Source organism: Capricornis sumatraensis, chromosome 5 (assembly GCF_032405125.1).
Source record: "Capricornis sumatraensis isolate serow.1 chromosome 5, serow.2, whole genome shotgun sequence".
NCBI classification, from domain to species: domain Eukaryota; kingdom Metazoa; phylum Chordata; class Mammalia; order Artiodactyla; family Bovidae; genus Capricornis; species Capricornis sumatraensis.
The window spans coordinates 58,922,685-58,937,846 of record NC_091073.1 but is presented as its reverse complement, the minus strand read 5'-3'; the positions used below and the strand labels follow the sequence as shown (position 1 = coordinate 58,937,846).

Sequence of the window (15,162 nt, the reverse complement as noted above, 5' to 3'; positions counted from 1 at the left end):
TCAGACATAGTTCAACAAGAACAATAGTTATAGTTGCCATGAATTGCACTAAGACACGAGCTTAAGTGTTTCTTCATGCTTTCTCCAAATTCAAAATGTCACAAACAGCTCACTGTTTTCTAAATAGGGCAAGGACACTTTCAAAATTGAAATTGTGATTTAACACCTTTGTGCTAAGTTTTGCACTGCATGAAATTTGAGATTGTTATTGCTAATGTTCAAAGCACAGAAAGTCTGAGTGGTGACTGTCTAGGATCTGCAAGTTGGCTCACCACAGTCAGTTTTTGGAGGTGAGTTATTTGAAATTGGCAGGTGGTTTCTCTTTTTCCATAGATTTCATTCCCCTTTCCTTGACAGTGCATGTGTTTGGTGACCTCGACTGTTTATTTAGCTTCTGCATGCATTCCTTTGGATTTGTTTTATGTGTGGTTTTTTGGTTGCTTATGTTTCTTGTTTTGCTTGGCTACTTCTAGAAGGAGTAATGGTGGTGGTCTGCTTTGGGTCGGCAGTCAAAACAAATGTGATACTCATTTTGAATATCTGGCTTGAGTTTCCATATAAAAATATAAGCACCATTTACATAAGTATATTGCTTGAATTGATTTTTTATTCCCCACTTGCTCCTAAAGAAGTACCAACAAACTTCAAAACTGCTTAAGAATGAACATAAGAAGGAAAGAATAGTGAAGAGTGGAGATAACCTGCAAGCTGAATAATCAAACCTGAAAATAAAAAGAACAGAGTCCATACATGGCTTACTTTCCACATATAATTTGGAGGTATCTCACTGAAAATGGGTAAAGTTCTCATTTACACCTCACTATTCCTCACTGCCTTCTTTGTTCTTGTTTGGTTACTGTGTAATGGGTAATCATGTTCCATAGCCCTCAGTAGCATATGTTGGGGTATGAGGAGGATGGGGATAAGAAAATAAATTAATTAAAAATTAGAAGAATCAAAAGGAATTTATGAATAAAATATATTTGCTTATTAATAAGCATTATCATTTTAAAAAGCATTAGCAGTAATGTATTAGAAAACATTTAACTTTTGGAGCTGTTCTGTTTTGGAGGGCCTTTCTTGGATTGCTCCACTGTCCACTCTCAGAACACTTGCATCTCCCTATATTCTCCAAATGACCTCTGGCTGTTTGCTTTCTGTCTCCGTTAATAACTCCTTCTTTGGTGGCTCATCTGTTAAATGCTGCTTCTCTCCCAGGGCACTGTCCTCAATCCACTGCTTTTCTTCTGATCTTTGACAGAGGTGACTTCATCTAACTTCTGGGTTTCAGCCACCATGTATGCATGTGTCAGTTTCCAGTACTTTTCTATTTCCAAGCTGTGACCTCTCCCCAAAGCTTTGTTCTCATTTGACCATAGCTGTTGTGGAGGCATCTTCCCTTAATGGCAGTAAGCACTTTAAATGGGCCACTTATGAAAGTGAAATTTTATTCTTCACCTAACTTGTTTCTCTTTTAAAATCCTCTAAGCTCTAGAAGCCTTAGAGTCACCTTTGGTTGAGCAGTTTCTCTAATAATTGTCCAGGTGTCTCAGATGGTGAAGAATCTACCTGCAATGAGGGAGACCTGGGTTGTATACCTGGGTTGGGAAGATCCCCTGGAGAAGGAAATGGCTACCCACTCCAGTATTCTGGCCTGGAGAATTCTATGGACAGAGGAGCCTGGCAGGCTACAGTCCATGGGGTCGCAAAGAGTCGGACATGACTGAGCAACTTTCACTATGCAATCCAGTACCAAAATGTGGCATGTAGTGTCACCACTCTACGGGTTTGAACCTCATCATATCTCACCTGGACAATTGCAATGGTTTCATAACTGGTGCTTCTGTTTGGGGTCTTTTAATGCATATATACATCTGTGTGTGTGTGTATAATACAGTCATGGTCATGTCACTTTCTTGCTACAGAAAACCTTTTAATTGTTTATTGCTGCTTTCATGATAATACACAACCAATTTAACTTGGCCTCCTGTATTGCTTTAATGCCCAATTACTTACCCAGCCTAATGTCTTCATACTCCCTGACCCAAAATTTCATCTCTAGAAATCCTGTTTATAGTTCCCTATACTGCATACTAGTCATTGCCAGAGAACCTGCCGTTGTTCATGACATCTTGAAAAAAACAAAAACAAAAGTGGCTCTTCATTCTTTTTAAATTTATAGCATTTTCTCTTTCAGAAAGGTTTCCAAGGAATTCTTCCATACCAAGTTAGGTGTCCTTCCTCTTTGCTCTTACAAAAATTCTGTATATGCATGTTATACTATATTAAAACTATCTTGCTATGTTTGTTCCTCACAAACTCTTGTGAGCTTTTTGAAGACACTGGGTTATTCCTCTTTCAGTTGTCATCAGTTAACACAGAATCTGAGATGTAAAATGTGCTTGGTAAATATTTCACTTACTTAATGAAAGAGTGTGGTTAATGAAAACTAAATACTTTGAAGATTTTGTGTTTGGATTTTGCACATAAGAGTTTTTAATAAAGCTCTTCTCTATCTCCAGTGTTCACTTGGCCTGTCTTAGGCTTCTGAAATGACTGTTTCTCTTTGCTTCTTTTCTCTTTTGCTCTATTATGCCCTATGACCTGCTTCTGTACCACTCTGCCTCTCGGGTTGCCTGACCACCAGTTCAAATGTCCTGAGTGTAAGGCTTGGAGAATCAGAGCTGTCTCTACATCTTCCTTCTTCCATTGTTGCCTTTATAAATGGAAATATATATATGTATTTTGAAGGTATCAGCCAAGTTTTCAAAAGAAAAAAAAAGGTTACTATGACAGAATATACTTTGTCATATGCAGTATCCCACCAGAATATATTAGATTAAAAGAGCAAAGCTGACCAGCTGAAAAACAAGAAAGGAGAAACTTCCTTTTTTGATTTAGTGCTTTCTGGACTTTCTAAGCAGCTCACCCTTATTCTTGACTCTGTGGTTACCTCAAAGCTCACTGCTAGTGACCTTCACACAGTGGTGAGTTTCTTGAAAGATATTTAAAAATGAGAGCAAAACGTTTATATTTTAGTTGAGATGCATGGTAATGTAGGAAACATCCATGACTGGAAAGTTTAAACATCCATAACTGTCTTTATCATAAGAGGCCAGTCTCAACTTAATTTTATAAATTGGCATGTTGGTAAAATGGCAATAAAAAGGAAGCAAACGTTTTGTTCTTTAGTATGCAATGACAGTTTCAAAAGTATGCAAATGAAATCACTATTAACTCTTGCCTTCCTCCCTCCTTCCCTTCCTTATCCTCCCTCTCCCTCTTCCTCTCTCTCTCTTTCTTCCATGATATGTTTAAAGAAAATATTTCAGATATTTATATAATTATTATATGAAATATATAGGGTATAAAAATAATGAAATGAAAGTAGTTATGATGTGAAAGATATGATGTCCATTAGCCATCTTTGACACTTTGGGTTACTAAAACATGAATCTATTCAAGCTTTTCCTGTTTGGAAAGCAAATAGAGTTTTGTTGTCCTTATCACATTGCACTTAAAACAGTTGCATGTATGAATTTACTCTAGATAATTCTTCAAGGAATTTATAGTTAAAATATAATGAATGTCTACAAAATATTGAATTGAGGACATTTCATGAACTGCCTTGCAAATGAAATAAAATTTCAGTAACTTTTTAGTGTTAGAAACAAACACCGGTTTCTCTCGGGGCTCTTTGCATGGCTAGTGTCTCTGCTCTAATCTCACTCTTTTCCCCTCATTGCTCGCTCTCTCTTTTCTTAAATTATTTGAAGTACTGTTGATTTACAGTGTTGTGTCAATTTCTTCTGTACAACAAAGTGATTCAATTATACACACACACACACACACACGTGTATGTTTCATTGTTGTTTAGTTGCTAAGTCATGTCTGACTCTTTTGTGACCCCATGAACTGTAGCCCAACAGGCTCCTCTGTCCATGGGATTTCCCAGGCAAGAATCCTGGAGTAGGTTGTCATTTCCCTCTCCAGGGGATCTTCCCAACCCAGGGATCGAACTTGCATCCCCTGCATTGGCAGGCGGGTTCTTTACCACTGGACCACCAGGAAAGCCCCAACATATGTGTGTATGTGTCTGTGTGCATATGTACATATATATATACACACATATATAATTTTTCATATTATTTTCCATTGTTTGTCACAGGATATTGCAAATAGTTCCCTGCTATGTAGTTGGACCTTGTTGTTTATCCATCCTATGTATAATAGTTTGCCTCTTCTAATCCCAAACTCCCATTGCTCTCTGAGTTCCAACAACTTGCCTTACAGTTTCATTCTTGGACCATTATTTCCTGTACAAGCTCTTCCTTCTGCTTATAATATTTTCTTTGTAACTCCCACAGCCGTCCTTCAAAATACTTAAAGATACATATCAGATTAATTCCTATCAATCTTTCAGACTTTGATTTAATCTTGCCTTCTTTAAGGAGCTTTCCTGGATACTCCAAACCAAATGAAATACCTTTGTAAAGATTATTCATGGCAGTTATCACTGGCTTTTGTTATACATTATGTATATGGTTATTTGATTAACACCTGTATTTGATATCATAGCCTATTTTGTTTGTTCATTGTATGCCCAAATGTGACCCAATTCTTTACATAATGTAGAAGCTGAGTCTCTACTTATTGGATGAATATATGGATGAATGATCTCTATTCTTCATACTGCTGCCAGAGATTTTTTATTATTAGGTCAATTTAGTTATTGCACTTTTCCTCTTCCACCTTCCTTTGGCTTTATATTGACTACTGAATATTTTTAATGATACATAAGCATTTTATTATCTTTTCTCAATATGCAAATCCAGTTAAACTTCCAGTTCATCCTGCCTACTATCGTCCTTCTACCCATTTTTGTCCCACCCTTGATGGAAGCAGTCGATTTTCTCTATGTACTTGTCTTCCTTAAATTGGACAAAATACTACATTATGGTGCTTTTCTCATGCACCTCTATCTTCCTCTACCATCCTTTCGTTTACTGTCTTTAATTATCAAAATTGAGTTTTTTCCCTAAGATTTAGCTTGAATATTATTTATTCCTTGATGCTTTCCCTTGAACGGTGTCAGCCCTGTCCACATGAACCCCCTCAATCTGCTGCATTCCTGTGTTAGTGTTTGTTAAAGGACTTTTCTCTATTCTGCCTTGACAGTCTACTCTAATACATTTCATAACTCCATGAGTGTTTTAAAGTCATAAGTAAGTGATTTCTCATGCAATGATATATTTCCTCACAAAATATCTCTGTCCTGCTATTCAGTATGGCACTTTAGCCAATACAAATTAATAAAACATTGAAAATTATTATTCACATTCAGCATAAAAAAAAATGACCTAGTGATTAACCATTTCATTTGATTTGTATTTAGAGAACAGTGCATTTCTGTCTCTTTTCTGTCCCCAAGCAGTCCTGCATTGATCTGTCCTCAACCTCCCTTTCAGGTCTCCTTTCCCACCACAGCATCACACTGTGCCTCAGTTGTTGCTATTGTTCAGTCACTAATTCATGTCCAACTCTTTGCAACCCCATGGATTGCAGCACACTAGGCTTCCCTGTCCTTCGCTGTCTCCCAGAGTTTGTTCAAACTCATGTCCAAAGAGTAAGTAATGCCATCCAACCATCTCGGCCTCTGTCACCCTATTTCATTCCTGCCCTCAATCATTCCCAGCATCAGGGTCTTTCCAAGTGAGTCAGTTCTTTGCATCAGGTGGCCAAAGTATTGGAGCTTCAGCGTCAAGATCTGTCTTTCCAATGAATATTTGAGATTAATTTCTTTTAGGATTGACTGGTTTGATCTCTTTGCAGTCCAGAAGATTGTCACGAGTCTTCTCCAGAACCACAATTCAGAAGCACTCAGCCTTCTTTATGGTCCAACTCATATCTGTGCACAACTACTGGAAAAACCATAACTTTGACTATATGGACCTTTGTCAGTAAAGTGATATCTCTGCTTTTTTAATATGCTGTCTAGGTTTGTCATAGCTTCTCTTCAAAGGAGCAAGATTTTTTTTTTTTTAAATTTCATGGCTGCAGTCACCATCTACAGTAATTTTGGAAGCCCAGGAAAAGAAAATCTGCCTCTCTGTCCACTTTTCCCCCATCTATTTGCCATGAAGTGGCAGGACCAGATGCCATCATCTTAGTTTTATGAATGCTGAGTTTTAAGTCAGCCTTTTCACTCTCTTTCACTTTCATCAAGAGGCTCTTTAGTTCTCCCTTGCTTTCTGCTGTTAGAGTGGTATCATCTGCATATGTGAGGTTGTTGATATTTCTCCCAGCGATCTTGATTATAGCTTGCAATTCATCCAGGTCAGCATTTTGAATGATGTACTCTGCATGTAAGTTAAATAAGCTGCCTCAGCTAATCATTTGCTACATACCTTTATATTTCTGTGTCCTTATTCATCTAGTTTCTAAGTGCAGGATACTCTTTCTCACTCTTGCACCTTTTTTTTTTAGTTAAAAATTCCCACTCACCTGTATTTCCAGATCCTTGTCAATGTCTTCCTCCTTATGATAAATTCTTGATTGCTCCTTTCCATTTCCTATTAGAATTTATTACTACCTCTGTTGTTGTCCTACATTAACTGCTTGCTCAGATCCTTAGGACTTAACTTTCTTCCAACTTGGAGGCTAGTTTATTGTCTGCCAAAGCTATGTGCTGCTCCAGTCATGACCAGATTTGCTTTTTGTGTGCTACCCAGGTTTGGGATTTGATTTGATTTGGTTTGGTTTTGGGATTTGATTTAGTTTTGGTTTTGGTTAGGATTTGGAATATGATTTGCTGAAAGAGTTGGTGAGTAGCCAGACTTACTAAGATTTTCAGCATCTAATACATTCATGGAGTGTTAAGACAAGTGAAACCCCTTGAACTGATAAAGTTGAAAAAATTAAAAGAACCTGTTTGCCTGAACTAATGGCAAATACCATGGAATGAAACCGATTTTGGTTTCAATCAGAATATGAAATAACTGAGGGTAAATGGGAGGATTTAGTAATGCTCTGGATGATCAAGATATTGTGTTGAAAAATAAGCACGATGCCATTAATCAGTTAGAGGCTCTAATGTGAACAAATGACAGACTACTCGGCAACTCATTAGTTAATAATTAGTGGATTACTGTGGTTACCAATAGTAGGACAGTTGTGTAAATATTTTATTTCAGATATTCCAAGAAAAAAATACTATATAGATTTGTTTCTGGGTAAATCATAAGTCAATAATTAAAGAAAACTTAATTATATGGTCCTTTATCTAAAATTTTGCAGTTAATTTACTGTTCATCATATCTCAGTGTGTAAAAAATAGAATTTAGGATTTTATCTTTTTAAAAATTTCTATTCATATTTCTAGAGTTGAGTTTCCATGTACAGAAATGTCTACTAGCTATGACTTCTCCTTTGGGGGGAAAAAAATCTTAGTTTTCAGCTGTGAAACCTTCTGTTTCACCGACATTCCTCTCAGAAAAATTTGTCAGTATATACTGTTAATTACAGACCATGAGAATCCTTTTTAAGTACTGTTTACAATGATGTCCAGGACATCTTTACAAACAGCCTACTTTTACAAAAAGTCAACTTTCACAAAATCTGATTACATTCTTAAACAGAAAAAACCCACTATTAGAATAGAAGGAGGAATATGATCAAAAAGTTGTGTAGATAGGGAAGGAACAAGTACATGTTTACAAAAGGAGAAGATTAAATTAGTGTCCACTTTCCTGTTCCATTTTACTTAGAAAAAAAGAGCCTTAGTAATGATGAAAATACATTTTAAAATCGATCATTATGGCATAGAGAATTGCAGAACATTGTTAACCACTGTCTTAAGGACTTGGTTTGGTTGCTTATTGAGAAAAGAAAATTCTGCATATGAACTTTTCTAAATACTAACTTAAGCCTATAGATATATTAAATCTATTATTATATGAAGTCTGCTTCTGAACTTTTTGCAGACTTTTGCTTAGTTGTGTAAGTGAAGGAATGGGATCACATAGCTGAGTAATTGATATACCACACTGAAAGTTGGTGATCTACCAAAAAAAGAGAAATGATAAGGTCACAGAAAAAGCATATAGACAGAGATAGATCTAGAGTTGTCACTGCTATCCACATTTTTGCTCCTTTTTGTCACACCTTGCAGAACTCTACTGGACAAGGTAATAATGCAAAGAATAAATCTATAAAAAACCAAGACAAATTAGCATGAGGTTCCTCAAATGTGGTATGGATTCTGATTTATCAGCTACTTGAGTTCAGTTTCTCTTTCATCAGAGAGAGAAAAAGAGATAAGCCAGACCCAGTCCTTTGGTTCTCAATAATGTCAGCATTTCCATGTGACCATAGTAACTCACTATTCATCCCTCATTCACAAATTTATTTAATTTCCTTTTGTACATATTCTTAAGTTGGACCATAATCCTGAATTTTGTTGTTGTTGTTCAGTCACTAAGTCATGTCCAACTCTTTGCAACCCCATGGACTGCAGCACGCCAGGCTTCCCTGTCCTTCACTATCTTGCAGAGTTTGCTCAAACTCATGTCCATTAAGTCAGTGATGCTATCCAACCATCTCAATCTGTATCACCCCTTCTCTGCCTGCCCTCAGATTTTCCCAGCATCAGGGTCTTTTCCAATTATTCAGCTCTTCGCATCAGGTGGCCAAAATATTGGAGCTTCAGCATTCATACTTCCACTGAATATCTGAGGTTGAATTCTTTTAGGATTGAGTAGTTTGAACTCCTTGCTGTCTGAGGGACTCTCAAGAGTCTTCTCCAGCACCACAGTTCAGAAGCATCAGTTCTCTGGCACTCAGTATTCTTTAGAGTCCAGCTCTCATATCTGTACATGACTACTGGAAAAACCATAGCTCTGACTATAAGATCTTTGTCAGTGAAGTGATGTCTCTGCTTTTTAATATGTTGTCTAGGTTTATTGTAGCTTTTCTTCCAAGGAGAAAATGTCTTTTAATTCCATGACTGCAGTCACCATCAACAGTGATGATGGAGCCTAAGAAAATAAGTCTGTCACTATTTCCATTTTTTCCCTATCTTCTTGCCAGGAAGTGATGGGACTGGATGCCACTATTCTGTTGAGTTTAAAGTCAGCTTTTTCACTCTCCTTTTTCCCAGATAATCCTGTATAAGTTTCTTAATTCTATTGCCTGCTAATGAGTAATAACTACTTTTATTTTTGGCCCAAAGAGAGACCCAGGAGACTCCCAAATGTTGTGGTGCTGTGGCATTTAGTGAAATCCCCAATCAACATATCCATATGCTTCACTATGATGAATTATGTGAACATAGCCTTACTCAGTCTTCTTCCTCTTAAAAGTCTCTCCAATACCTTAATAGTGTTAGCTCTTTTTGTTTAGATGTTCTTTATTAAAAATGTTTTATAATACATATTTTCTTCTTGAGATCTGCCAACTGCAATCCCTCATAAATGTTTAACTATAATTGTACCATGGTTTAGAACTCAGAATACCTGTTTCCTTCCAGAACTCTTCCTGATGAGGCCCCAAAGATTTTTAGTACCCTGTGTTAGTAGTGTCTTTCAGAAAATGATTGGAGAAGGAAACGACAACCCACTCCAGTACTCTTGCCTGGAAAACCCCATGGGCAGAAGAGCCTCGTAGGCTGCAGTCCATGGGGTCGCAAAGAGTCGGACACGACTGAGCGACTTCACTTTCACTTTTCACTTTCATGCATTGGAGAAGGAAATGGCAACCCACTCCAGTGTTCTTGCCTGGAGAATCCCAGGGACTGGGGAGCCTGGTGGGCTGCCGTCTATGGGATCGCACAGAGTTGGATAAGACTGAAGTGACTTAGCAGCAGCAGTCAGAAAATGATTGGTAGATTATCTTCTCTCTTAGTCAGATTCATCTTTCATCTCCCCTGCTATGTGTTTATGCCTGCCTTAAGCATACTTACTGTTTTTAATCCTAGAAATATTTTCCTGACATTATTTCTGAGTGTTCAGTGATTTTCCTACTAGGAGGTGCCTCACAGCAATGTATCTTCCCATAGTCTATGATAAGGTACAGTTTGAGTCTTTTAAAAATGTACTTGTTTTGAAGTACTAAGAGGAATAGCTAAAGAAAAATCTATAGCTCTTCATTATTAGGAATATAGAGAACTGAACTAGTGGAAGTATCTCAGTCATGTCTGACTCTTTGTGACCCCATGGACTGTATAGGCCTGAACACTGGAGTGGGTAGCCTTCTCCTCTCCAGGCAGTCTTCCCAACTCAGGGATCAAACCTGCACTGAAGGCAGATTCTTTACCAGTTGAGCCACTGGAATGGGTAGTCTATCCCTTCTCCAGTGGATCTTCCTAACCCAGGAATTAAACCAGGGTCTCTTGCATTGCAAGTGGATTCTTTACCAACTGACCTGTCAAGGAAGTTATTATTAGGAATAAAAAATGTCAGACAAAACTCTAATGTATGTTGAAAAACAAACAAAAATAACTAATTTCCTCCCAAATCCTTGGACAAAACTAGCAATAAGCTACAATCTATTATTAAGTTGACAAGTTGTCTCCTGATTCCATTTTTCTTTTTATATATTTAAATTGCAATGCAGATATATGTTTGAGCCACATCTTTGAAATTCTCAGGCTTCAGTTTTCTCATTTAAAAATTAAGAAATCTTTTCACTTCCTTTAGAACAGATGCTTCTAATCTGAGTTTTGAATGAAAATTTAAGATCTTATTCCCTCCAATCTCTTGTAAAAATTATTCAAGTAACAAAAATGATATTTTAAAATATTAATGGAAAATGTGATCATATTTATCTCAAAATTACTTTCAAATATTCTTAAAAGAGCTTAGTTTTAAGGCACCAAGAGAGGGAGAGATATTAAAATACCCTGGGGTAACGCGAAAGAACAACCACTTCATTTACTTACTCTTACGGCTGTGTTCAGAGGGCCCAACATAAGTTCCATTCTGCCTCTTCATGGATCTATCATAGAGCCATAGAAGGGGCGATGCAGTACACACACACACACACACACACACACAAAATTGCCATTCTTTTACTTTCATGCAGTCTTGAATGTTTCCAAATGAAAAATGGCTAAAAAGTTGATCCCCAAACCTGAAATTGTGGTAAGTCACAAAGTGTTCAAAGCATATTGAGAAGTTCATTAAAATTTAAAGTCTGAAGAATATAAAATTGTAACTTTTGAACTGCAACATATTACACATACATTTGGACAAACAATAGACACATTTATAAATACTAAAATGCCTGCTATTTGGTAATGGAATTATGGGTGACCTTTAAGTGTATTTTAAAATATATGTCACTGTTTCATTGTTTCAAAACTAAATATAGAATATATCATACATACCTTGAACATTGATTTCTATAAATATTTGACAGAAGGAGAAGTGAATGAATAAATGGACGTATATTGGATGGCTGCATATTTATCAAGTTTTGACAGTCTTGCCTCATAAGGCCTATAGAAGTAAAACTTAATTTCAGACTCATTTTGTTGGTCTAGTACCAAGTGGTACTCATTTCCTATATTCCTCCTTATTTGAAAAGGTTATACTTTCAAGCTTGTCTTAATTTTCTTTTGAGTTAGAACCTAAGTCACTTCACCAATAACTTGTCCATATGCCCATGCTGCTGCTGCTGCTGCTGCTAAGTCGCTTCAGTCGTGTCTGACTCTGTGCGACCCCATAGACGGCAGCCCACCAGGCTCCCCCGTCCCTGGGATTCTCCAGGCAAGAACACTGGAGTGGGTTGCCATTTCCTTCTCCAATGCATGAAAGTGAAAAGTGAAAGTGAAGTCGCTCAGTTGTGTCCAACTCTTCGTGACCCCATGGACTGCAGCCTACCAGGTTCCTCCGCCCATGGGATTCTCCAGGCAAGAGTACTGGAGTGGGTTGCCATTGCCTTCTCTCCATATGCCCATAAAGCAATTCAAACATACTACTGTGCAAAACACAGGACTAGAGCAAATCAAGAGATGGCAGTTGGGAAGAAATATCAGAGTATATGAGACTGATGGATGAGGAAGCTCAAGCAATGAATGACGTTCTCTTACAAAGTAGATATAAATAACAGAGAGAATGCTGTTGTTGAAAAAGTGCATAGACTGGAAAACTATTTGAAAATTTAACTGTAAAGTTTTGTCAGTAGTGAGGTCTGTAGTAATGAATGAAAGTCACTCAGGCGTGTCTGACTCTTTGTGACCCCAGGAGCTATACAGTCCATGGAATTCTCCAGGCCAGAATATTAGAGTGGGTAGCCGTTCCCTTCTCCAGAGAATCTTGCCAATGATCCAGGGATCTTCCCCTGGCTTCCCATGAACCCAGGTCTCGCACATTGCAGGCAGATTCTTTACCAGGTGAGATGAGGTCTGTAGTGGTTTATAGCAAATCCTTTAGTAAAAATCCCCTAACCAACAACCACTAAATGTTATATATTGTTACTGATCATCTGTTGTTTTCTAGGATTATCAATTCGGTTGAAAGTGTAAGTTTTAGTTTGTTTAAAAATAGATAAAAATAAATCAGAGTCTGAGTTTAGCTATAACTAGTTTACAATGAGAATAGCTCTGAGAGAGCAGCCACGTGTTACATTCCACATATAGAGAATATATATATAGGTCTAATGTTAAGCCATAGAAAAGTTTATTTTTTTCTTTTTTGATTCTCTTTGTTAATGTGTGTAGCCTTTGTTAAACATTTCTGTTAGCCACACATGGCAGTATAATTAGCTGAAGTAAGAGAGTAGTCATACCAGTATAGATTTGAGTATTTTATAAGTAATTTTGAATGCTATATTCTATTTGTTGGACTTTATTTAAATTTATTTGCTAATTTGCTCCTCTGATATGGACTTCATTACATGTACACAATGCATTTGTATAAGGTGCCACATAGCTCACTATCTAAATCAGAAAGGTGAAGTTTACATTTACCTTATGTTTTTAAGGCATGCATAGGAGAGTTTACTTTTAAAAAGGGTGGTGAAAATGGAAAGGATCTATGGCTTCTCGAGCAAAACCCTGCAGGTCTGGCAATGATGCAGACAGGGCTATGGATGTGGCTTCAAGGAAAAGAAAACCAAGAAGTCTTTTTTTTTTTTTTTAATAACTTTGGTGTTTAGAGAAATATTGTTAGGTATGATTTAATCATACACAGTTACTCTTTTAAACTTAAAGTAATTGTTGGCTCTGGGGAGGCATTTTTGACTTAGACCTACAGTTCTGGCTGAGATGGTGTGAGAACTGTGAGGAGAAAGACTTGGCAGCATCTATCACATTAATCCCAGATGCTACTGTGGTGGTGGTTCTTGTGGTTTGGAGTCATTTCAGTGTATGCAAGGGAGGGCTCCCTTTTTGGCAAATGCTTTGGAAGGGGAGGGTGATAAAACTGTCTGCATTCATTTCGGGTACAGATAAGAGGCATTTCTCTACAAGAAGTTTTGTAAGGTTGTGGGCCTAACTTGCATTCTAGAAAAATTCAATTTTAACTAAACCTCAAACTAGTGTTTGAGTATTTCAAAGTTACCCTGGGGAAGGAAACGGCAGCCCACTCCAATATTCTTGCCTGGAAAATCTCATGGAGAAAGGAGCATGCCAGGCTACAGTCCATGGGGTCACAAACCATTGACATGACTTAGTGGCTGAGCACTCTAGTGTCAATAACGTTAGAATGAGAATGCTCTTAGTATTAGTAATGGACTGTTTATGGTTCTTCTCACACTATAGCTGTATAGCTCTATTTAAGGCCACCCCTTCAGACTTTTGCATTTGCCTCCTTCTTCTCCTCCATTCTGGCACTAAGGTTTTGAACATGAATCTCTCTGCTGTGCTCATATCAAGTAATGGGGGAGGGGGCATATTTAAGCTACTGAATCTAAGGCTTGACTTGGATATTTATTTTTACAAACAGTATCTATCCAGTCAGAATCTAAGTGGAAATCTTTTCAAACTTTATATCAGATAGACTTGGTTTGAATCCCTACTTTACATTCATTAGCTGTAAATAAAACTTAGAGACTTAGCATTTTAATCCAAGCTTAGAATTCCTGGGACTGATATGAAAATTAAAGATGATATAAATATGAAAGCACCCAGCATAATACTTGTGTTAAAGAATAATAGAACTTTTTGTTTTTGTTTTTGTTTTTTTGTTTGTTTACCTGTCAGTTTTCTTCTACTGCTCTATTACCAAGTATTTAGAAGCCCTGTGAAGGCTTACATGACATCTTTTCCCTCTACACACACACATATACACAGTTTCATTGGTAGCTCAGAACCATTTGCAATTTAGGAGATAGCATTAGACCTTAGAGAATTAGAAAAAAAAAAAAACTTATCTAAACAAGATTTGATAAGTAAATTTTAAAGTACATGTATTAGTCTGTGAATGGCATGGTAGTACCATGTCAAACTTCCATGTTAAACAGTTTGTAAAATATGCTAGTGAAGATTATTCTGTTTCACAGATTTCATTTATATATGATACTTCATATGAAGCTATTTACTACATTAGTTGGACATATTAACAACTTTTTTGTTATGTTCTTTTAATTTTTTTTTAACTTTTTCAGTTCAAGGTGTTTTACTTAACACTCCATGCATTTATTAAGCAGACACTGCACATCTTAGTAAGCCTGGCTGCTCATTAACTCTTTCAGCAAATTGTATCCCAACACTAATTCTCTTTTCTTAAACTTTGGACCTGAATGAGCAGTGTAAATAATAAAAATACATTTGAGAGAGACTTAGTCACTTTAACACCGGGTTGCATGTCTTGAATTCAAGAGAGCTGGAAAAGACTGGTAGCCAAAAAAAGAGATTGTTTCTATAGTTTTTACCTTTGCTTGCCTCAAAGTAATGAACTCTTGCCAAGGCTGACTATTTTCTTTTCTTTATATGTTCTACTCCTTTTCATCATTATTACCATCATCTTAGGAAGTTTATTGACTTTTATCTTATTCCAAGGAGTGTTCTGAATATTTCTCATGTATTATCCATTTGATTCTCACCACAACCCTGGAGGTTAAGGATAGGTACATTTCCTAAATTGTGAATAAGAAAATTAGATAATCTTCCTACATGGTGGGAAATAAATATTCAAATCTAGACATTTTCACCTCAAAACCTCA

General features: G+C 36.9%; 1 protein-coding gene across 12 annotated transcripts in view; it reads left to right on the top strand.

Moving 5' to 3' along the window:
- FOXP2 (forkhead box P2) overlaps nucleotides 1-15,162 on the top strand; it is a 313,730-nt gene that overhangs the window by 42,906 nt on the left and 255,662 nt on the right. For 3 of the 12 annotated variants that reach the window (XM_068972860.1, XM_068972858.1, XM_068972859.1), the window contains exon 2: nucleotides 7,699-7,704. The exons of the other annotated variants lie outside the window; for them this stretch is intronic. In XM_068972860.1, the coding sequence (XP_068828961.1) occupies nucleotides 7,699-7,704 (6 nt within the window). The remainder of the gene's footprint in view (nucleotides 1-7,698; nucleotides 7,705-15,162) is intronic. 12 annotated transcript variants of the gene reach the window in all.